Genomic DNA, 24334 nt, shown 5'->3' on the forward strand with positions numbered 1-24334 from the left:
CTTTGGCTGTTCAACATAAAAAACGTTTTTTGTTTTTTTTTCGTAGCCAAGCAAATAACATTTTTATTCTTGTGAATGTTTTTTTTTTTTTTTTTTTTTTCTTTTCCCTTTGTTCTTAGTGACAACGACATCACTGGGGTGTTAGACCACACATTCTGTGTAGAACACAATGCATATGGAGAGATCATTCAGCATGAACTCAAACCCAACGGCAAGAGCATTCCGGTCACTCAGGACACCAAGAAGGAATACGTCAGGTATGTTTTATAAGCTCACACAGCTCCTGTACGCAAACTGAACTCCCGAAACGCAAGAGACAAGGTGTCCATTTTTCTCACACCTCATACACACTCCCCCACACCACAGTGCTGACGCTGATGTCATGTCTCTGGTCATCATTCAGGCTTTATGTGAATTGGCGCTTCCTGCGAGGCATCGAGGCTCAGTTTCTAGCCCTGCAGAAAGGCTTTAACGAGGTCATACCCCAACATCTGCTCAAAGCCTTTGACGAGAAAGAGCTAGAGGTACTGGAACTATAAATGCATTTTTCCATTATTCCAGTGAAATTTTAAGTAATGTGATATACATATATGATTTAACTACAAATTTTCTCTGCATGCCAACCTCACTCAGCTCATACTTAACCATGACTTCCTCCTTGCCCTCTCCCAGCTCATTGTGTGCGGCCTGGGAAAGATCGACGTTAACGACTGGAAGTCCAACACACGGCTGAAGCACTGCACCCCTGACAGCAACATTGTGAAGTGGTTCTGGCGCGCTGTCGAATCTTTTGATGAGGAACGCAGAGCTCGGCTGTTGCAGTTTGTCACCGGCTCATCCCGAGTGCCACTGCAGGGTTTCAAAGCCCTACAAGGTACATCAGCTCCATCTATTTTGTCCGCAGGGGTATCAGCAGAATATAACCGCATAAGCTAACAGAGTAACACTACTGTTCATTCTGAAGACAACTAGACAGATGCTAGTGCCAACTACAGGATGCTCTAATATTTGGTCAATCTAAGAGCTGGTGGAGGGCAGGATTGCCCTTAATTGCACGCACACATGTATTAGGACATGCTTGATTAGTGGTGTGGAATTGTGCTTTCTTGATTGTGGTGTGATTTTTTTTTTTATATTCGCCATATAAAATATTTACACTGACCATCTACATGTTTCATGTGTAAGGAATAAAACACAGCTGGGTATGCTGTTATAGGAAAATAATCAACAGTAGTGTGGTTTGATGCCATAGCATGTGTCCATATGTTTTATCAAAACTTTATCTGTTTATAAATGATAAATACTGCAATGGGCAGGGTTAATGCTGCTTTCAGCTGAAGAAGAGAAAAAATAAGGTTGGCCCTACACCTTATGGCTGAATTATACTTCCTGTTAAGTATGTGTACACAAGATGGCCACCACGTGTATCCAGTGGTCATTTGGTGCACCGCGACATGTCTGTGTGGTGCACTACCAACGTAAATAGTGGAGGCAGTATATCACCATGCGACACTGTGTCCCCAAGTGAATAAACTAACTAAAGCTGTGTCTTAAATAGCATGTTCTAGAATATTATTAAATACCAACACTAAATGTTTTTCTATTACAGTTAATGTTTGAATTTTAAAAACTTCTTAAACCTACCGAAATTTCTGTTTTGTGTTTTTTTTATGTGAGATACAGATCATGACAAGAATCATTTTGACAGCAGAAAGAGAAATGGAGCTTGTCAGTCTATTTAACGTTACTATGCAGGAAATCGCTAAACATTACAGCTTAACTTGGAAATGAGAAAGACAGGAAAGTTTTGGCTCTGACCTGCCGTCTAGTGGACACTGCTTTTAATCCTCCAGATGTACAGTACCTTCCAATAATATTTGCACCTTTGGTAAATATGAGCAAAGAAAGCTGTGAAAATTTGTCTTTATTGTTTAACCTTTTGATCTTTTGTTTAAAAAAAAAAAAAAAAAAACTCATCATGGATATCAAACAATTGCAAACAAAACACAGGTTTATCCCAAAACAAATGTCTTAATAAATATAGGTGTGAAACAATTATTGGCACCCTGACAGCTCTGAGTCTTCTCCTATAATGCCTGATGAGGTTGGAGAATACATGGCAAGGAATCTGAGACCATTCCTCCATACAGAATCTCTCCAGATCCTTCAGATTTTGAGGTCCATGCTGGTAGACTTTCCTCTTCAGTTCACCCCACAGGTTTTCTATGGGTTTAGAGTCAGGGGACTGGGATGGCCATATCAGGACCTTGATTTTATGGTCAGTAAACCATTTATGTGTTGATTTTGATGTATGTTTTGGATCATTGTCCTACTGGAAGATCCAACCACGGCCCATTATAAGCTTTCGGGCAGATTCAGTCAGGTTTTCACTTACTCCATGATGCCATGTATCCTAAAAAAAATGTCCAGGTCCTCTGGCAGAAAAACAGTCCCAAAACATTAGAGATACCACCATATTTGACTGTGGGCATGAGGTACTTTTCCATATGGCTACCTCTCTGTGTGTGCCAAAACCACCTCTGGTATTTACTGCCAAAAAGCTTTATTTTGGTTTCATCTGACCATAGAACCCGATCCCATTTGAAGTTCCAGTCGTGTCTGGCAAACTGAAGATGCTTGAGTTTGTTTTTGGATGAGAGTACAGGCTTTTTTCTTGAAACCCTTCCAACCAACTTGTGGTGATGTAGGTGACTTTGGATTGTAGTTTTGAAGATTTTCTGACCCCAAGACACCACTAACTTCTGCAGTTCTCCAGCTGTGATCCTTAGAAAAAAACTTTTGGTGACTTAAACCATCCTCTTCAGTGTGTTGAGACAATATAGACACACGTCCAATTTCAGGTTGATTCATAACATTTCCTATTGACTGGAACATCTTAATTATTGCCCCGATGGTGGAAATGGGCATTTTCAATGCTTGTGCTATTTTCTTATAGCCACTTCCCATTTTGTGAAGCTCAGCAACCTTTTGTCACACATCACAGCTATATTCCTTGGTCTTACCCATTGTTATGAATGACTAAGGGAATTTGGCCTATGTGTTACCTCATATTTATACCCCTGTGAAACAGGAAGTTATGGTGGAACAATTTCCTGTTCCTAGTCACCCAGGTGTATTAAAATAATTAAAATATCAGTGGGAATATGCTTCAAATATATTTTTCTCATATGAATTCATAATGGTGCCAATAATTGTTGCACACCTATATTTAACAAAGATATTTGTTTTTGGATAAGCCTGTGTTTTGTTTGCAATTGTTTGATATCCATTAGAACAGAGTATTTTTGTGATTTTTTTTAACAAAAGATGAAAAGGTTAAACAATAAAGACAAATTTTCACAGCCTTCTTTGCTCATATTTACAGAGGGTGCCAATATTAGAGTAGGGCACTATACATAAGATACACAAGCGAGTCTGTGAACAGTGCCACTCATAGAGCAGCTGCATGTGCATATGTATGCCTGTGGAAAGTGAAAGAAGTGTTTTTGCACCTTTTTTTGCAAGAGAAAGACATGTTTTATATGCAAAAACATGTATAGTGTCCCCTGTTAGCGAGCCACATTAGCGACATCTTGCAGCCAGCAGTCACAGCTGATGTTATAGAAAATGAATCAACACCTTCCGACCACAATCGAGACTTGAACAGTGCTGTGGTATAAAAGAGATTTTGATTAATTACAGAGAGCAAGTTAACAATTAATGGTATTAAAACATCAAAACTGTAAAGTAGCAAGTAGCTGAATGGATGTTGGCTTTTGTTTTAATTTTTTCCCCTCAAATTCCTAGTTAAATGATTTTCTGTTAACACTAAAATTAAAAATAATAGAAAGCAATGTTTTTATTTCATTTATATTATATTGTATCCTGTGTCCTGAAAATGTCTTCAAGTACACTATATAGCCAAAAGTTTGTGGACACCTGACTATGAAATTCATAGTGCTTGTTGGACATTCTATTCCAGATTTAGTACCCACCCCCCCCTTTTACAATTATTATAATATCCACTCTTCAGGGATTGCATTTTTGAATGCCACAGCCTATTTCTGTACTGTTGCTGACTATGTGCATCCCTTTATGGCCACAATTTACCCATCTTCTAATGGCTACTTCCAGCATGATAATGCACCATGTCTCAAAGCAAAAGTCTCACATTGGTTTCATGAACATGACAATGAGTTCAGTGTTCTTCAGTGGCCTTCCCAGTCACTGGATCTGAATCAGAAATTACCTTTGCGATGTGGTAGAACGGGAGATTCACAGCATGAAAGTGCACCAGAAAAATCTGCAGCAATTGCGTGATGCAGTCATTTCAAAACGGACCATAATCTCAAAGGAACGTTTCTAACATCTTGTGGACTTCATGCCACAAAATATTAAGGCTGTTTTGAGAGCAAAGGGAGGCCCAACCCAGTATTAATATAGTGTTCCTAATAACGTTCTGTGTGTGTGTGTGTGTGTATTCTGTGAGGTTTAGCTCAGGGCTCTGTGCAGGGAAATTGTAAGGTTAAAGAATACCAAGACATTGTACACCAATTGTGCGCTTTTGTGGAAACAGGCTGTCGAAGGCCCACATATGGGTGTGATGGTCAGGTGTCCACTAACTTTTGGCCATATAGTGTATCATGGCGTTTCTGTTTTTGTCGTATCTCTCTGCTTTTTTAATAACATCGCTCTGTGTGTTTTTCTCTTGCTCACATGTTTGGCGGTCCAGGAGCTGCAGGTCCACGTCTGTTCACCATCCATCAGATCGATGCCAGCACTGATAACCTGCCCAAGGCTCATACATGGCAAGTGAAAATTTTAAACTTTGACTTTCTGCTTTTCTGTTAAATAGGTGGAAAATGATTTAAGATTTTAAGTCCAGTCCCTTATGTACCACAGTAAGGTATTTAATTTGTCACATTTCTCGGTTCTCTACAGCTTCAACCGCATTGACATTCCTCCATATGAGCACTACGACAAGCTCTATGACAAACTCCTGACGGCCATAGAAGAGACCTGTGGCTTTGCTGTCGAGTGATTCCTGCCACCAGAGGGCATGCGAAGGGAGGAAAGATGTTTTTGTGGAAGGAGTATATACCAGTCACTCTACACCCATTGGGCGTGACGTATGGGCCAGTAGCACTGCCCCTGTTATCAGAAGAAGGGACAGAACTAGGAATAGGTTGTTGAGGATGGAACATTTTGGTTTCTCTGCTTCCCTGCAAATTTTTTTTTTTTTTTTTTTTTTTTAACTGAAGAATGGACTTCATATTTCAGCTGCTAGTAACTCTCTGACTTTATACTTTTTTTTGGAACTTGCAAAGATGTTGTCTCTTCTTCTTTTTTCTTTCTTTTTTTAAGCATTAATGGGGAAAAAATGACAGACAGTATTTCATGTAGCGTCTGTACCCAACTGACTGAGGAAAAAAGAGACACCGGTGGGGTACCAGCAGAACATTGCTGTGTGACCATACAGAGTAGCAGTACTGCCCATTCTGGAGGCAAATAGAAATATGCCAGTGGCAGCTACATCTGTAGTTTAATGCGTTGTGCTCAAACATCTTGTTGCACAATGGACATTTGGGACCCTTTGATGAAGGCATTCAGAATAAGTGTCCTATTGGACACTTTTAAGCCCACTTTTAAGCCCCACAAGTAATTTCAGTTATTTGTGCTCCATTCACTAAAACCAGTCTCAGCAGCAGTCTTACCTACAAGCTTCTTTAATAGAAAAAATTAATGATTTGATTAGGTGTCAGTAGTCCGGTGTTATTTTTATATGATCCAGACTGGAGCAGTAACAAAAAAAAAAAACAGCAAAAAAAAAAGATATGCAGACGGGTGACGAAGGAATAAACAAATTTGTCTTTGCCTACATGTTTCTGGAACTGTACTGGAGGGATGAAATGAATACCATTTTTTCCGAAAACTATTCCCACCATTAGTGTATTGATGATTGAGATTGAGAGCGCCATCTAACACTTTCCCATAGGTGTTAAAATGTGTTGATAACCGGTGATTACGAATGCCACAGCATATTATTTACATCATCACCACCACAGTGTCCTCTCGTTCACTGTGGAGTGGGCGGGATCATCCTGGAAGAGGCGGTTCCAAACAGGATAGAGAAATGTTTCATTAGAGGATAAAGGGAATCTGTCAGAATGACTTTATTGCTTTGCTGTAACTCTTCCCTCGCAAACCATGCCAGGAAAATGTCCCCCAGTATAACAGAGCAGCTTTTTCTTTGTCACCCACCTGTAGATGCATCATTTATTACCATACTTTAGAAACAGTTGTTGTTGCAAAAATGAAGTAGAATATGTACATTGCATTGTCATCGATGACTACCAGGTGACTTTTATTGTGGCTATTTAAAAAAGCTGAATGTTTTTAAAGAACTTATTTTATAGCGGCATTAAGTTTTTGAATTAATTATTTGACTCCATCAAAGGTGGATCTCCTAAGGCCTAACCAAATGTGTATGTATGCAGATGCATATGTAGGAGCATGCTGATGAGGTGGTAGATGCATTTCATTTTGTGTCCTTCAGTCACAGATTCTTCGTTATGTTACTGACCTGTGTTTTGACATCCCACCTAAAAAAAATAAATCAAATACAAACCTCAAGCGTTAGGATAAGACAGATTGGGTAAGCTAAATACTAACACTAACTTGGTCTACTTTGACCTATGATCTTAAATGGGGGTAGTTTTAATTCCTCCACCAAAATTCAATCCACTTGTCCTTCTGAACAGTTGAACCAGTTTGAGCTGCAAGTGGACAGTTATTGATGCTTAATGATGATGAATAATGAAGTATTTTCAAAATGATGTAATTAAAATGTTAGGGTTGATATCAGTCATGTAATTTGTGAGGGGGAAAAAAGTGGCAGTGATTAAATATAAAGGATAATTGTTAACAGTGTACCGGAATGCCTCCCTTGTACCATTTGTATTCTTTTAAACATGTAGCTTCAAATATAGTGCAACGCTTTTATTCCAGAGTCATTATAGGATTCCCAAGCAACATTTTTAATTCTTATATAATGGGTTAATTTTTTTATCGTCTTTAACAAGACATATTTATTTTTATTTTATAAGCTCATATAGATGGTTGAATGAAATGCTCCTTGTCTATAGCAATCCTCTATGACCATGGACTGTTGTTAAAAATTTGCATATGCTGAAAATGAATTACACTTCTTCCTGTATTACTTTTTTTATAGACTGTGTGTGTGTGTGTGTGTGTGTGTGTGTGTGTGTGTTGGGGGAGTGAAAAAGAGAAAAAAAGCCTCTGGGTAAGTCAAGTGAAATATCCTGAGAAGGTGCTTTGTACAGTAATAGAATATTGTCCTTATACAGCTATGTGGATCACAAAATGTCATATATCTTTAACTTAAATAGAAAGGTGTAAAAGAAAAAAATACATTGGGGAAAGTACATTTTGCACACATTCAGACTGTAATTGCTGTAAATAATAGGCAAAATCTATTTACCAAACTCTTTATGAATGGACTGATTTAAAAAAACAAACAAACAAACAATTTGTTTACTCTCAAGTCCAGTGCACACATACAGATTCTCTCCTTGTAGTCTTTTCTCTCTCCTATGCTTTCTGTCACTCTTTTGTTGTACAGCTGCCTCCAGGATGTTGGACTGGACATTGTATTGCTCTGTTAAAATTTGAGACGCATCTCTGGTTTATTTCAGCATGACTTACTAGCAGGCCTATATCTCCTAGTTGACAGGTGCAATTTGTTTAATGTAACATCTTTTTTGTAAGAGTATTTTATTTTTGTGTGTAATTAGTTCTGATTAAAAACTGGCCTTTGGCACCAATAACTGTCTGTCTGTCTTCTGTGTGTATGTGCATATAGCGTTTAAGTGTTACTGAAATTGTCACAATCTTAGGGCCTTATTTAAGTATCAGCCATAAGATTACATGAACACGAGATGATCGCTGATCATCACATGATCATGACCTATTGTAATTTAGATCAGGGTGTTTAAATGTGTCATGTTTCAGTAGGCTGAAACGAAGGAAGCCGTTGCCTTTGTTTGAATAATAAAGGATTTTTCCTTTGTTTTGAGAGAGAGGAAGAGGGGTGTGAATAGCCCCAAGTGAATAGTTACAGAGGCAGGTGGCAGCCAGTTTTGGGAATGGCTTATCTAATGACCATTTAATACATTACACAGTTCGGTATTGGTGCAACAAGCGACAAGAAGAAAGAGCAGCGCATAAATGCATGTAACTATCGAGATAGATGGATATATAGATATAGTTTACTAATCTCTAATTGGAAATTATGGGACTACAGCAGCTGAAGAATGTGTGATGCAAAAAGAATATGCTTAATTACACTTGGACAGTGTGAAGACCTCAAAGCACAAGTAAGACAAAGTACAGAAGCACATTCAGTGTGTAGACTACAAAAAGATTTTACACTGTCCCCAAAGACTGTAATATAAATAATGTTGGAGATAAAGCACACTAAAGGTAAAGACTATGATGTTCATATTAAACATCCTGTTTGATTGATTTTTAAATATATAAGTATACAGTTGTAGAAGAGTAATGATTTATTATTCCACTATTCGGTATCACCCACAAGAGGATGGGCTCCCTTTAGAGTCTGGTTTCTTTCGAGGTGTATGTGTGTGTGTGAGATATCAGAGTTGTGGTATGTATGTGTGTACTGAAAGTTTTGTGTGTGTTTGAAAGACAGAAATGAAGAAAGAAATGATATTGTACTGCAAATCACAAATCCCATCCCATGTATATGAGTCACAGAAGGTTACTGAGCTTTGAAGATTTTTGCATTATGTACAGAAACCAGCATTTAAAGGGTTAAAATTCTGAAAATGAAGGAATATTTGATAATTATGACTAGAACTGATGCTGGTATAAAAATCTAAGTCAGTGAAAGTGGGGGGAAAAAATCATATATAATATTTCTATGGCAGTTTTTGGACATGGACATGTTTCTCCTCTATGGACATATGTGTAACTTTTGTAACTGACGCACAAGAGTTAAGATTATGCATATGACTGCTAACAGATTACTGCTAAAGTGGGGTTTTTTTTCCCTAAAGGGGTGTTACTTGAAACCCTGTCTGACAGGGAAACACTGCTTTATGAAACTTTAGGGGTTCTCAAGAGTTATAAATTTCTAGGGTTCTGGCATTAGTGAACTAAAACAGATAGGCCTACATCTCTGGAGAGATTTGTAAAAGTCATTGGCTTTAAAAGACGGGAATGGCTGTATTTTGTGTCAAAATAATTAATAAATATATATCTATATGCTGGAATTACAACACTTGAGTCAAAGATTTTGCTGAGTGAAATTAAATGACTTTCACACAACGATTCATTAATCAGATCGGTTCATATTACGGATAGGGTGGGGTTTAGTGAAACCGGAAGTAGCTTATGTGCACGTGCATGACGTGACGTGTATTCCAAGATGTCATTTCCTGTTAGTATATAACTCCAACGAGGGTGGGTTGTTACCGGCATTGAGAACGCCATCACTATCGGTACAGGAAGCAGTTGGGCTAGATTAATCGTTTAATAGTCTTTTTAAATTTATTTTATTTATTATAATATTAGTTTGTAAACCTCGTTAACTCGTTAAAAATGCCCGGTTATTCCGACAGAGACCGCAGCCGCGACAGAGGGTAAGCTTTTTTCGCTCATGTTGTTTCACATCAAATAATTTGACTTGTATTATTTTAAGTGTACAAGCTTGTTTAAACAACAGCAACGAACTCGGACGAGAAGATATAGTTTAAATCCGCTTCATATTAGCTAACGTTAGCGTCATGGACAACAGTCAGGCCCTGTGTCGTGGTGTTTTTCTTCTCCTTTTTCGGTATGCGATAAACTAGTAGATTTGAATATATACAAATGGAATATTAATGTCACTTTATTTCTTATTTATTTTGCTCGTCTTAAGTGTTTTGACTCGAATGTATTGCTCGTCGTGTTTTGCGTTCTTACGATAAATGTTCTTTAGGCCTCGCCATGTGGCTGAAACTGCTATTGGTACAAAATGCCGGCCGGCTTTTTCTTTGTTTCGCTGCCGGTAAGAATTAAAATGGCAGCGGTTTAAAAACGTGACTCAGACCTTAACCTCGTTGTCAGCGGTCACAAAGCTCTTGTAGACTATAGTGATACGTTTGATGGATTTATTTTCACGACAAATAATTGGTGACTGTTTATAATTCAAAAAAAGAGAGGCCTAGAAGAAAGGTTGGTGAACGTCGCGTGCGAGTCGCGCCTTTGATGCGGCGTGTTTATGAACTGCATGTTATTAAACGACAGGAACAAAAACGCGTATATGTGTGTTTTTCAGTGGTTATGGCAACAATTACAGCAGCGGGCCTCCGCGGTTTGGAGGGAGTCGAGGTGGTCCGCCGGCCGGGAAGAAGTTTGGCAGTCCTGGAGACAGACTGCGGAAGAAACACTGGAACCTGGACGAGCTGCCCAAATTCGAGAAGAACTTCTACCAAGAGCACCCGGATATAGCGCACAGGTCATCGGTACGGAAACAGTCCGTTTGACTACATTTAAAAACTCAAACCCCTTTTTTCAATTAAAAAAAGGGATAAATATATGAGAGGGATAGAAAGATGAAGAAAAAGTCTCATTTTCTTCCTATGCCCACCAGTAGGTAAATGACAGGCCCATGTGCTGCTGGATAAACAGACTTCATGTTTAATCCATATTTTTTTTTATTCATGTGTGTCCAAACAAATAAACATGTGCTATTTGAGAACTTTTGTTTGAAGAATCATTGCATAGCTTCTCGAAGTTGCCCCTGGGATTTCTGCTTATTTCCTTTCTTATATTTTGCTTGTATTTTCTCATTTGCAGGTTGCTTTGGATAAAATCGTCTGCTAAATTAATGTAATGTATATTCATATCAGAGTGATAAATCACACGTTGCTTGTTTTTTGTCTAGAAAGTGTTTAGGAAAGTGATCTACCTGTACTAGTCATGTACACTTACCAGAGGCACCAACTTTCTTCCAAGCTTACTTTTCTCTTCATAACTTTCTTGTGGATCGGGTTTGATGAACCATCCAGATAAAATGCCGTCTCCCATTTTTTGTGAATCAGACAGGAAACAGGGATTTGATTGGAGGCAGGAACTAAAGTTGAGTGCTGTAGGATTAGTCCAAGGACTCATTTGAGCCAGTTGATTTGATGGTTTACTGCACTGTACCTCATTTGTGTAGACTCGAGAAAACTTTCAGATGTCTCTTGATACATTGCTGCTAGCTAGTGTGGATGTGGGGCAGGTCTGTATTAATGTACTTAACTAGTGCTCCTTATGATTTTGCATTTACGTTGGTTTTCTAGCCTAGTCACTTGGATTTGCTGGCAACACACTGGAGCTTTCACTTGCCTAGTGAACTAACGAATAAATTAGAGATGTGTCCACCCCTGATTGTCAAGCTGAACACTGAATTTCTCCTTGTATTCCCTTGGACAGTTATAATTGACTTGAATAGCTTTTTTTTTTTTTTTTTTTTTTTCCTTTTTTTTTCTTTCTCCTTTTACTCATCGTTCTGCTTTTCTTCTTGCAGCAAGAGGTTGAACAGTACAGGAGGAGCAAAGAGATCACAGTCAAAGGCAGAGACTGTCCCAAACCTACAATTAGGTTTCATGAGGCAAACTTTCCCTGTAAGTTGTGTGCAACACCATTTTAAATACAGGCACTGATTTAGCTTGAGGCTCTTGGTTTATTTCTTTGATCTTCTTTGCAGCATACGTCATGGATGTGATCAATAAACAGAACTGGACTGATCCAACTCCGATCCAAGCTCAGGGGTGGCCACTGGCACTAAGTGGCAAAGATATGGTTGGCATTGCCCAGACCGGATCTGGGAAAACACTCTCGGTAGGAACCTACTAAACCTGTGCTTACATTTGCTCGTGCTAAATTGTGTGTGTGAACAACAGTTTTATTTTTAAAACTAAAGTTAAACTTTTTTTTTTTTTTTTTTTTAAGTATTTGCTTCCTGCTATTGTGCACATAAACCACCAACCCTTCCTCGAGCGTGGAGATGGACCAATTGTAAGTCTGATAATTCTTTAAACACTCCGGTCTTTACATTTCTGGCTGAGCTGCTCAATTGGGTGGTCCTCAATGTGGTGGTTTGTTCCTCAGTGCCTGGTGTTGGCTCCCACTCGTGAGTTAGCGCAACAAGTCCAGCAGGTCGCAGTAGACTACGGCAAAGCTTCTCGCCTGAAGTCCACCTGCATCTATGGAGGAGCACCTAAAGGACCACAGATTCGTGACCTAGAGAGAGGTATGGTTGCTGCTTCTTTTTCATATCTGTAAAATCGCTCCCCTCTTTCTGTGCTCACCTCCTGCAACTCCTTTTCTCTTAGGAGTTGAGATCTGCATTGCTACTCCAGGGAGGCTTATTGACTTCCTGGAAGCTGGAAAGACAAATCTGCGCCGGTGCACATATCTGGTGCTGGACGAAGCTGATAGAATGCTGGACATGGGCTTTGAACCTCAAATCCGTAAAATTGTTGACCAGATCAGGGTATGATTACAGTTTCAGGCTTTATCCTAGGATCTGGGGTGGGAGCATCATGGAACATTAAGCCAGAGTATGTAATTGGGATTTTGTTCAAAATGTAGTTTAGGTTTTTGTTTTGGGTTGCTGTATCCCTGTGGGGTGTTTGTGTGTTTTTTTTTTTTTTTTTTTTTTTTTTTTTTTTTTTTTATAAAAGAAATTTTATTGCTTATGCTACCTTGTTAAATTGTCTTCTCTTGTGCACCTTGCAGCCAGACAGGCAGACTCTGATGTGGAGTGCTACCTGGCCTAAAGAGGTGCGTCAGCTGGCTGAGGACTTCTTGAAAGATTATGTCCAGATCAATGTGGGAGCGCTGCAGCTCAGTGCCAACCACAACATCCTGCAGATAGTGGATGTATGCAACGATGGAGAGAAGGAGGATAAGTGAGCAGGCCTTTTTGTTTGTAACAGTTTAGTGAGCTACAAGTAGATCTGTGGTTTAGCTTTAAACTTGCACTTTACTATATGGTTTCCATGTTATTTCTGTGTGAATAGCCATTAGGACCCGTTTACCCATGGCATAATATGTTGGGTGTTAATTGAGAGTTCTTGAAACACTAGAGTTGCTATTGCATTATAAGCTGCTCTTGCTCTTCAAGGTTGCTGCGCCTGCTAGAGGAGATCATGAGCGAGAAGGAGAACAAGACCATCATCTTTGTGGAAACTAAGAGGAGGTGTGATGACCTCACAAGGAGGATGCGTAGGGACGGGTAAGTACCGCTTGAGCAGCATGTTAACGTGCAGTGTATGGATTCCATATAGTGCTGAACATCTGTGAATCTTATGTTGCAGGTGGCCTGCAATGGGTATACATGGAGACAAAAGTCAGCAGGAGAGAGACTGGGTGCTCAATGGTACTGCTTTATTATAATGACTTGTCATTGGGGTGGGGTTTTTTTTTTGGGTATGTAACTGGCATTGGGGATAGTTGCTGATGGGGGTTTCTTTTTCTCCTTCCCACAGAATTCAAGTTTGGCAAAGCACCCATTCTCATTGCTACTGATGTGGCATCAAGAGGTCTAGGTATGTATATTTTTATGCTACTCCAGACCTGTGCTGTATTAAATTTTAGTCATTTTCATGTAGAATTTTAAATTGCTGTCCCTCTCTCTGAGTTATCCCTCACCTGAAGGTGCGGTCTTGGAGGCAGGACCTTGGCATGACGTGTCCAGAGTCTCCGGAGGGGTCTGGAGCTCCTTTGCTGGAGTTCTACCTTTTCTGCCAGCCATTCAAATCGTGTACAGAGGTGTTGGGAGTTCTTGTGCCCCTGGTGCGCTGGCCAGCCACTGAGGAGCACGGCATTGTGGGATAGCTGTGGTGGCTCCTGCTCTTGCATAGCTTCAGCTGCAATTGTGGAATGTGTTTTGAGGTCTCACTTGATGGGGCCACTTCCACACTATTTGGCCTTTTTGCAATGAGAGCAGCTGTTGGTTATGTGCACGCCTCTGTACTGAATGCGATTCCCAGGCTAGCTGATGAGTTCCCTCCTGTTCTGGCTTCGATCATGTCGAGTCCTGCCAAAGAGAGACCCTGTCAAGTGACTATTGGTTGATTGGAAAGACTATGTCTTGACTCATATTGTAAAATCAGAGCCAGCCTTTAATGGTTCATTTCAAGCGAGATGCAACACTCGGACTTCTGGAGTCCACGTGTCCTGAAGTCTGTAGGTAATCTTTGCATCTGTGTGATAAGGCAAAATGTTCTTTAAAGCCCATTGATGGGAAGCACTTCATTGTCTGTTAAACCTGTGGGGAGATCAGTGTAGTTGCTTCAAGACTCAGCTGGAGAGATTCATGGGACATAACTTTGCTTGAATCCTTGACTTTAATTTAGTATGTTAACATGATTGTTCAAGTTGGTTCTGTTAATTACTGTGTATTAATGTCTCTCTGCTGCTGCTGTGGTGGTGTGCATACTCTGCTCCCTTTCCACCACACTGCATCACAATCATTCCCACAGATGTTGAGGATGTCAAGTTTGTAATTAATTTCGATTATCCCAACAACTCTGAGGACTACATCCACCGCATTGGCCGCACAGCACGTAGCCAGAAAACCGGAACAGCCTACACCTTCTTCACGCCTAACAACTTTAAGCAGGCGAATGACCTTGTCTCTGTCCTCCGTGAAGCCAACCAGGCCATCAATCCCAAACTCATCCAGATGGCAGAAGACAGAGGAGGTAATTCCAATTGGTGAGCTACAGGAACTGTGGCTCGTCTGCAGCCACTTTTCTCCCTTTTTTTTCCCCCAAATTTTCATATAGCGGTTTAAGAAGCTTACCAGGACTCTAAAGAATCTTGTGCAAACTATTACACTTGGTGAGTCTCAATTTGTTTTCTTGGCTTTAAAGTTTCCATTTCATCTTGCTGTAGGTCGTTCAAGGGGCGGTCGAGGTGGCGGGTATAGAGACGATCGCCGAGATCGTTACTCCGGAGGCAGACGGGACTATAATTACAACCAAGACAGTCACAGCAATGATCGCAGTTACGACAACGGACCAAAGAAACCCTTCAGTAACAAGACACAGAATGGGGCAGCATACAGTAATGGGAGCGGCAGTTACAATGAAAACAGCAATAATGGCTTTAATGGGGCTTACAATGGACAGTCCAACTTTAATGGCAGTCAGGCTGGTAACTTTGGAAGCCAGGGTTTCCAGAACAAGCAGTTTAGTGCCAACCAGGGAGCTGCTCCAAATGGTGCAAATCACAATGCACAGTTTCCCTTCAACTCTCAGCAGCAACCAATGCAGCCCATGATGCCCTTTTCCATGCCCCCTCCTAACTTTCAATAGATAAGCTCACGTGCACATCTGCAGACACAGTATAATTTATTGACTTGTGTAACTTCCGTATTTCATGACTGTTAATGTTCCCCCTCGATCAGGATTTAAAATCTGTTTTCCATTTTCATGTCCTAAAGTCTGCAGTGCAGCAGCAGTAGTGGTGGTGCACTTTTTTGGATTATTATTATTTTTTTTTTTTATTATTCCATTATATTTTTTGTACTAGTTTCATTCATTTATAAGTTTACATCTGTAAAATTTCAGATATTATTCCAGGCCATTACATGGTCCATAAATAAAAGGAAAAAAGCCCCACATTGTTGTCTTGATCTTTTACTTGTCTAAAAATGAATCATGAATTAACTTCTTAGCAACTTTTTGGAGTAGTTATGACTCTTAATCAAATTACAAATTTGGATTTGCTTTAATTTTTTGTTCAAATTGTAATATCTTAAATTTTTTATTGCATTTAAGTGACCAGCTTGCTCCACCATATCAATCATGGCAATCATTGTTTCTCATTACACAAGTTGGTGGTCAGTCTTACTAACAAGCACGTTTTGTGGTATTATTATATTTTAAATGCTCAGCATTTCCTCACTTCTCCTGACTGGAATGTCCAGTCTGATTTTAACCTCCTTGCAGAACTTAAATTATTGCTGAAATTTTTTTTTTTTGTGACTGCTCTGTATTGTCCATCTTGGAACTTCCTACTTCCCACATCAGGCAGTTCACATAGTTTCAGCAGTTTGAGTTTTTTTTGGGGGGGGAGTCGGTGCTTGTAATACAGGTTTGTGAATATAAAAATCTACCCTTTATGTGCAAAAACATGAATACAAAAGTTGAATATATGCATGGTCACACAACCTCCAAAAAAAAAATCCTTACAGCACCACTGTAGTTCATGTTTCTACATGCCAGAATGAAAATGACCATTTTATTCATTTTCACTCATTACACAATGGACCAAGACATCGTTGCAACTCCTTTTTTTCCTCCTGTTCAGTAGCCGAAAACCTCCCAGCCATGAACGCTGCATGATTCCACTTGCTTAAGCAATTGGGTTTGGGCTTGGCTCCTGCTTGGTGGAAAAAAAAATCTAACCACTCTGCTCCTTTGCAGTGTATTTTGAACACTCCTGGCCTATTTTGTGTTCAGTGTTGTTCACTCAAGTAATTGATGCAATAAGTATCCTTACTTCTATACTTGATTTCCTTGTACTCCTGAACTGGTGTGAATTCCTGTACCTTCATGTGTACAAGGCATTGTTGACTCTGAGCAGATTAGGCACTACACAATGAAAAACAACCATAGAATTACATCTGGACAGACTGCTTAATGATTACCCACTGCAGCATATGCATCAGAATTAAATGTTACTTCTTGCTTGTGTTGGGCTGAGGGGAAGACTGGTTGCAGGATTATTTTTATCTTAAGTGGAAAATAGATATGCAGGGCCTTGAATGTTAAGCTGGAAGGGCCCATATTGCACATGTCACTTTCCCATGATTCATTTGATGAGAATGGATTTCACGGGGACTGTTTATCAGTATATTCTCTTGTGTAACAGGATATCAATAGGATGTGGGTATAAAAGACGGCATATTTAGAGCAGGCAATGTCTTGTTCCTTATTCTGAAGCCGGATTGTGTTCTGAGAGGTTCGTACTCATGGATTTACAATACAGATGGATGGTTTTCTTGTATGTGCTGGTAGTCCCGTGTTTCACAGAGGGTAAGTAACATGTCTTGGGGTGTTTCTATGACTTCTATTTGTTTTTTGTTTATTTTTTTTTTTTCTTCTTAACAAACCTAAATGCATGATAGGCAGTGATCCTTAGACATCACATAAACCAAATGCAAAACTTACAGCATCTCATCACATGACTTGTCACATAAGTTTACATTTTTCATAATTGCATTACACCAGGCATATTAAAACATTTAAATATGGAAAAGTTTTATTTTTTTTTCAAATATTTAAAAAAAAATATTATTAGATAAGCACATTTCTAAGATAATATTATTAATATTGTTTTTGTTTTAATGCTGGCATGTTTAGAAACTAGGCTTAAGGTCCCTTTTAGATTAATCTCCTGCACAATGTAGGACCAGTGAACAAAACAAGCCACCAGGTCAACTATGATGTTTAAGAATTCAACTATGTGTTTAAGAATGAATATATATATATATATATATATATATATATATATATATATATATATATATATATATATATATATATATATATATATATTTCATTCTTAAACACAATCATTTATACAGTCGAGCAATCAAGAATGTACATCCACATCTTAAATTTAAATCAGTTCATTGGGTGGAGGCTCTTTTAAAGTCTTTTTTCTATACGAGTTTCTTACCTGTTCTTAGCAATATTTGATATTTAAATTTTGAAATTTACTTAATCAAAATGGGTTTAATCACAGAGAACATTATGTAGAATATGCATATACAGATTCAGGATTTTAGTTCTGTGGAGTGGTATCATGTTCCCTTTTTCCAATTTATTTTATTGCCACAAGCATTCTCTGACTTAGCATACAGAGGGGAAATCAGTATTGAACGTGTCAACATTTATTTCAAAAAATATATTTGCAATGAGGCTATTCACATGAAATTTTCACCAGATTTTGTTATTAACTCAAGAAGTCCACACATATAAATAAATCCAAACATTGAAGTCCATAAATGATGTGTGTAAGAAAGGGCAATGACACAGGGGAAAAATGGATTGAACACGCTAACTGTAATTTATTTAATACTTAGTGGAGAAGCCTTTGTTTGTAATGATGGCTTCAAGACGCTTCCTTTATGAAGAAATTAATCTGCCACAGTATTCAGGTGGGATTTTGGCCCATTCTTCTAATCATATTGTCTTGAAATCTTGTTCAATTGGATTCAAGTCAGGTGATTGACTGGGCCATTTGAACACCTTGATTTTTTCTCTGAAACCAATTGAGAGTTTCCTTTGCTGTATGCTTTGGATTGTTGTCCTGCTGGAAGGTCCACACACATCTCATCTTCATCATCCTGGTGGATGGCAGCAGATTCTTCTCAATAATCCAATACTTACTTCCACCACTGTATATTGGTCCAATTTGGGCAATCCTTTGATTTAATTCTTAGACTTTAGATTTTTTTTTCTTCAATTATAATTGATTAAGTAAGGAAAGTGCTGTTATAGGGAAATAATCACTGATAAAGTGATGTGACAAAGTGGAGGATCATAAACACCCTGAAGTTGATTATTTTCCAGTAACACCACACAATCGAACTGTTACATTTATCTCATACCACCACAATTTACCAATGATTGCAATTTATTAATGAACACTTGTACTTTTTATCCATTTATAGTTCCATTTAATGCTGTGGAATGTCCATGAAACAAGTTCCTATTATCATTTGCATTATAACAGTTCACCAGCCTTCTGTTTTTTTTCTGCCGTTAAATTGCTGACATAAAAATGCAGCTTAGCCTGTGGCAGAAAACCTATGTTCTGTTACCAAGCACCCAAGCCCCCTTCCATAAATGTTTTATACACACCTCTTTAGAGAAAATGTCACCATATAAATGAATTTCTGTGCTAAATAAAGTCTTTCAGTCTGTTTATTAGGTGCATCCACAATACAAGTCCCAGTGAGTTATTACTATAGAAATGAGGTATTCGAATGAATGCATTATCCACCTGTGATTTGCCTTGCAGTCAACACCACTGTCCAAACTGCTGTTATAGAAAATTAATTAACACCTGAACAATCAGACTTGAGAATTCAGCAGTGCTGTGGTATAATTATAATTATTTTGCAGAGTAGGTCAGTAGATCTTTCCTCATTTGTCCAGAATTAATACTAATGTGATAATGTAATTTCTTCAGTCTTGGGTCCAATAATCATGACACACATGCTGATTTTTACTGCATTCAGTACTCAGTTTTCTTAACTGAACTGTAGTTGTTTGCTTTGGCCTGAGTTAGAAATAGATAAGAAAATGCACGGACACAAAGAGCAAATGTTTAAAAAGCAGGTGTAGGCCGAAACATTGCAAGGTCATTTAGGGGATTGTATTTTTAGAATCTTTGTCATGTATTGCATGATTGATGATTATTTTATTATTATTATATTACTATTAGTAAATATTTAAGCTATATACAGTCCATACAGGATTTTGTGTTTGTGATAGTTGCGGTCAAAAATGCTTGATTTTGCTGTGTCTTTTTTCAAAATTTGCGATGTATTTTGCAGAGTTTTTTGTGCTGTTTTCTCCCGGAAAACTACTTGAATTGGCAAAATTGCTATTTCACGAAATTGTTTTGCACAGCCTTTCGCAGTGCTTTTTGTTGATAAATGAGACCTTTTAGCTGAACTCATGTTTGATGCACATGAATTGAAGAGGGCTTTGGCTGAATGGGTGTTGTGATAACGTCACATGACACATCTTAGCCCAAATCTGCTGTAATTTTTGCAAGCTCCTCTGAATATTGCAGAGTTTCCTTAATTTTGTATTCATGTCTGTGATTGCAAAATCCCAAACCCCTGAAGGGACTGTATATAATAACTAGTGGATAATCTGGTCAACTTTATTATGTCTGTTGTAAATGCTAATACAGATTTATTCCCTGCTGTTCTTCCTGGTTAGACATCTACACAAAGCACATGGATAACTTCATTAAAGTGGTGGAGACCATTGAGTCCGAGAACCCTAGCCTCGGGCCTTTAGCTGTGCTGAGGGGTTTGCGTAAAGCTGCTGGTATCAACACGCCATTTATCCAGCATTATCTTGGTCCCCTCGGTGACACACCGAGTCTTGTATTAAAGTCAACACTCACCGAATACATCTACAGCATTCTTAAACATCAGGTGGTACAGGATTTGGAGAAAGGTGTAGTACTCACAGCAGATGGAACCACTGTGGCACTAACTCCTCTTCTGCTAGGCCTTGAGGCTGGTCTGAAGCTCACGTCTTGGCCGCGTGTGCCTGGTCTCTACCCTCTTTCTCTCACCAAGAACCTGCTTCTTTCATTCCTTCAGCATTCCCAGACTGAACCTTCAACCTCATCACGTCTAGGTCCTGGCGGATGTTGGGACAATGTGAGAGATCCTGAGGTATTCACTCTTTCTGGTGTGGCCTCCTTAGCTACAGATGCTCTAATAAATGGTGGCATGGATGGAGTTATTTTAGGGAGGCATGTTGCTAAACCTAACAATCGCTTGGTAACATTGAGCAGCCTTCTGAGACAGTACTACAATTATCAGTTGGACAGTGCAGGACTCGATGGCGCACCTGCTTTGATCAGCCAGCTTCGCAGAAGCAACTTCAGGAAGCTGGTCAGCCTTGCTTCACTGAAAAAGAAACTAGCTAGGTCTCTGAGTTTATATCGAAAGTTGGATGAATATCAGAAGAAAAACAAGCAACAGGTGGAGATGGATGAAGGGCTGAAGGAATTTTTCCACAGATACATAGGTATGTTGATTCTATTCGCATAGCCCTTTTAACATTTGACATTGTCACAAAGGAGCTTTACAGAAATATTTGATGCAGATTTAGATCCCTAATGAGCAAGCCAGAGGTGACAGTGACAAAGAAAAACTGCCTGAAATGAAGAACCAGACTTAAAAGGAAACCCATCCTTGTGTGGGTGGCACTGGATCATTTAAAGCGATTATAAACTATTTGTAGAAAAGTCACTAACAGTCCTAAGTGACCTGAAAGAATGTTCAGTATGAGCATTTTATGAATAAGAGTCCTGAGATGAGCACACAAAAGACTTTATGGTTACAGCATACACATGTATAGTGTCCAGGTGAGATTACCCACTGAAGTAAGAGATAGCTTGGGCACAAGCTAGCATGTTATAGGATAGGCTAGTAGTGGGCATAAGCTTTTTAACTGTACTGTGTTTTATTAGGTATTTTCTGTTTCTTGTCTTATGATATCACTTTGACTAAGCTACAGTAAGATTAACCATTACATCTGTGCCTCATCCTTAGACTGTCCAGCCATCATTCCACGTTGCATGTGGGAAGCTCAGCCTTACCGCGGCACTCCCACTCTGCTGTCCCTGCCTTTATCTTTCCTATATATCCATCACACTTATGAGCCATCCCAGCCATGTCTGTCCTTCCAGCAGTGCTCTCTAGACATGAGGGCTATGCAGCGCTTCCATCAGGATGACCGTGGCTGGGACGACATTGGATACAGGTGTGGGCAGGAAACAATGATATTTAGGACATTTGGCATAAGACCAGATGCTTAGTATAATATAAAAGGTGTAGCATAGACATGGCATGATACTTAATACATCATTAACTTTTATCTACTGTATATACATTATATGGCCAAAAGTATGTGGACACCTGACCATCATATCCATATGTGGTTCTTCCCCAAACTGTTGCCACAAAGCTGGAAGCACGCAATTGTATAGGATGTCTTTGTATTGTGTAGCGTTACAATTTCCCTTCACTGGAACTAAGGGACCCAAACCTGTTCCAGCAGGACAGTGCCCCTGTGCACATGAAGACATGGTTTGCCAAGGTTGATGTGGAGGAACTCGAGTGGCCTGCACAGAGCCCTGACCTCAACCCCACTGAATGGCTTTGAGATGAACTGGAATGTTGACTGTGCGCCAGGCCTCCTCACTTGACACCAGTACCTGACCTCAAAAATCTCCACCAACCCACTACAAAATCTAGTGGAAAGCCCTCCCAGAAGAATAGACATATGAATTTTATGGACAGGTGTCTACAAACCATTAGCCATAAAAGTGTACTTTCCATCATTTAGTAAACAAAACAAAATAACAGTGGAGTTTGTAATGGAAATGCACTTCATCAACTATATTTAGGATAACGATATAAAATGTTTCAGATGGTCCACTGGCTCATGAACCTTTACTTCCATTGTGGTATACCACAATCCTTTGACATGCAATGGTACAACACCAAAAACTGTGTGGTTTGCCGTTCAAAAAGGCCACAAATTTACTCATTTGAACACATTCTTCATTCCAACATTCAAATGAAATGAGCAAATTCAATTTCATTTTCTCAGATTGGCAACAGAACAGTAATAGCAATGTCATGGTAATATGCTTCTAAAATCAAATATCTTACAATTTTAGATACTTTGTGAAATTGTAAAATATTTGGTCATTGACATTGAACACTAATACTTACCATAAAAAAGCTCTCAGGTCCCAAAGTGCTTTCAAATTTGTGGTTTATGTTAATCTCAATCACAGCAGTCACTTGCTTCATTTTCCCTTCTGCTCTGTTTGCTCCTCTTCAGCTTCGTGGCTGGTTCTGACGGCTACGTGTATGAAGGGCGTGGCTGGCACTGGCAAGGTGCTCACACCAAAGGATACAACTCCAAAGGTTTCGGAGTCTCCTTCATAGGAGACTACATGTCCAGCATCCCTTCCCAACGCACCATGGATCTAGTGAGGAACCAGCTGGCAAAGTGTGCCACAGAGGGAGGGAGGCTGGTCTCAAACTTCACCATACATGGGCACAGACAGCTGGTGAGCACCTCCTGTCCCGGAGATGCATTTTACAGTGAAATCAAAGGATGGGAGCACTTTGGGGTAAGACATGAAGTCACAGAAATCAAGTTATAAATTGCATCTATGTTTACTTTTTATATTCTCTAGGTTGATCTGTATGTGTGTGCCTTTGTGTTTTATAGGAGGTTAAGCAGTAAAGTGGACATGAAACATCTTAAGACGTCTGCATGAAACATTTGCATTTTGCAGAATAAGCTGAATAAAACCTGCAGAATAAATATATACTTCATATACTCCACCCTGGCCCAATGTGTCATCACTATTTCTAAGAATATATATATATATATATATATATATATATATATATATATATATATATATATATATATATATATATATATATATTTACTTGCTGTATTGACTATTTTAATAGCATGGAGGGTGAATTTTGTTTTGCTTACAAATGCAAGTCTTGAAATTAATTAATTAAACAGCATTGGAAAAGGTCTGAATAAACAAGGCCTTTAATTCAAATATTTTTATTCAGTTCAAGTTATTTTGTGCAACATATTTTGTTTGCACTTGTTATCCTACACAACCAGGCCAGAATTTCATGTTAGTTAAAAAGTGACACAAAATTTTACATCTAGTTTCCTGTGTCCTAGATTTGACACATGAAAGTCATTGCTATTGCTATACCATTACATTGTTATTAAGAATTTCTGAATGTGTAAAAATAATCTAACACTAATATATGCCTTTGAATGAAGGCTTTAAATCCACTATTGAACAAGGACTAGTCAAGACTTCAACTGCTAAGAAACAACAAATGGCACACCTCAATAAGAAGGTGAAATAATAGGTGAAGAACATTTCAGTCATGGGGTAAAATAAAACGGGGGTAACAGTTCATTTTGTGGTTTTAGGTGAAGAAGCTTTCTCAAGACGTAGTTTTATAAATTTAAGATGCTAGCTCTTTCAAGCAAATGGTGGTGCAAGGAAAAGCCCTGTTCTATTTTGAAACTCAAAACATAAATATTCTGAATATTGTGCATCAATCTTTTTTCTTAGATCTAGTACAAATCTGAATTTTGGCTGTTATGAAACACTACAAAAAGCATAAATGATGCTAGAGAATTCTTCCTGTCTTTTAGGATACAGCTTTCTTGATTTTTACAAAAACTATTTCCAACATGTACAGGGTTCTGGCACAGGGCTGAAAAAAATGTAACCCTTTAACAGACACAAAATGCAATACTAGTTCCAAATATATATATATATATATATATATATATATATATATATATATATATATATATATATATATATATATATATATATATATATATATTTCTTACTAACTGGATCACATTCAACAGCATTTCATTAATTTTTTTCTTCAGATTCGCCCTTTAGTTAAAAA

The 24334-nt window shown here is 38.7% G+C and overlaps 3 protein-coding genes across 4 annotated transcripts in view; all 3 read left to right on the forward strand.

Annotated features, from left to right (window-relative positions):
• The window catches only part of smurf2 (SMAD specific E3 ubiquitin protein ligase 2), a 62611-nt gene extending 54764 nt beyond the window's left edge, over positions 1-7847 (forward strand). The window contains exons 16-20 of the mRNA XM_017450140.3: positions 120-257; positions 404-524; positions 673-874; positions 4733-4808; positions 4942-7847. Of these exons, the coding sequence (XP_017305629.1) occupies positions 120-257; positions 404-524; positions 673-874; positions 4733-4808; positions 4942-5041 (637 nt within the window). The 3' untranslated portion in view covers positions 5042-7847. The remainder of the gene's footprint in view (positions 1-119; positions 258-403; positions 525-672; positions 875-4732; positions 4809-4941) is intronic.
• A 1650-nt stretch (positions 7848-9497) lies between these two features.
• On the forward strand, positions 9498-15701 carry ddx5 (DEAD (Asp-Glu-Ala-Asp) box helicase 5). Of its 2 annotated transcripts, none has more exons than XM_017454555.2 (13): positions 9498-9683; positions 10361-10547; positions 11597-11693; positions 11777-11910; positions 12022-12087; positions 12181-12322; positions 12405-12565; positions 12811-12983; positions 13199-13309; positions 13392-13453; positions 13563-13622; positions 14559-14793; positions 14974-15701. In XM_017454555.2, the coding sequence occupies exons 1-13, from the start codon at positions 9643-9645 to the stop codon at positions 15005-15007; spliced, it is 1503 nt and encodes a 500-aa protein (XP_017310044.1). In that variant the 5' UTR covers positions 9498-9642; the 3' UTR covers positions 15008-15701. The 2 variants fall into 2 exon arrangements, with proteins under 2 accessions (XP_017310044.1, XP_017310033.1); XM_017454544.3 differs by having other exon boundaries at positions 9500-9683; positions 14559-14780.
• A 1260-nt stretch (positions 15702-16961) lies between these two features.
• On the forward strand, positions 16962-23209 carry pglyrp6 (peptidoglycan recognition protein 6). The gene is made up of 5 exons (XM_017454570.3): positions 16962-17120; positions 20046-20870; positions 21398-21608; positions 22698-22992; positions 23094-23209. The coding sequence occupies exons 1-5, from the start codon at positions 17057-17059 to the stop codon at positions 23106-23108; spliced, it is 1410 nt and encodes a 469-aa protein (XP_017310059.1). The 5' UTR covers positions 16962-17056; the 3' UTR covers positions 23109-23209.
• The last annotated feature ends 1125 nt before the right edge of the window (positions 23210-24334 follow it).

The sequence above is a fragment of the Ictalurus punctatus genome, chromosome 2 (genome assembly GCF_001660625.3).
Source record: "Ictalurus punctatus breed USDA103 chromosome 2, Coco_2.0, whole genome shotgun sequence".
Lineage (NCBI taxonomy): Eukaryota > Metazoa > Chordata > Actinopteri > Siluriformes > Ictaluridae > Ictalurus > Ictalurus punctatus.

What these genes read in the sequence shown, in the direction of transcription:
- ddx5 (XM_017454544.3), top strand. Translation starts at nt 9,643, where the DNA reads ATGCCCGGTTATTCCGACAGAGACCGCAGCCGCGACAGAGG. An exon ending in GATCTGGGAAAACACTCTCG is followed by an intron (nt 11,911 to 12,021) that starts GTAGGAACCTAC and finishes TTTTTTTTTAAG; the next exon opens with TATTTGCTTCCTGCTATTGT. An exon ending in GAGAGACTGGGTGCTCAATG is followed by an intron (nt 13,454 to 13,562) that starts GTACTGCTTTAT and finishes TCCTTCCCACAG; the next exon opens with AATTCAAGTTTGGCAAAGCA.
- pglyrp6 (XM_017454570.3), top strand. Translation starts at nt 17,057, where the DNA reads ATGGATTTACAATACAGATGGATGGTTTTCTTGTATGTGCTGGTAGTC. An exon ending in AGTCCCGTGTTTCACAGAGG is followed by an intron (nt 17,121 to 20,045) that starts GTAAGTAACATG and finishes CTTCCTGGTTAG; the next exon opens with ACATCTACACAAAGCACATG. An exon ending in ATTTTTCCACAGATACATAG is followed by an intron (nt 20,871 to 21,397) that starts GTATGTTGATTC and finishes CCTCATCCTTAG; the next exon opens with ACTGTCCAGCCATCATTCCA.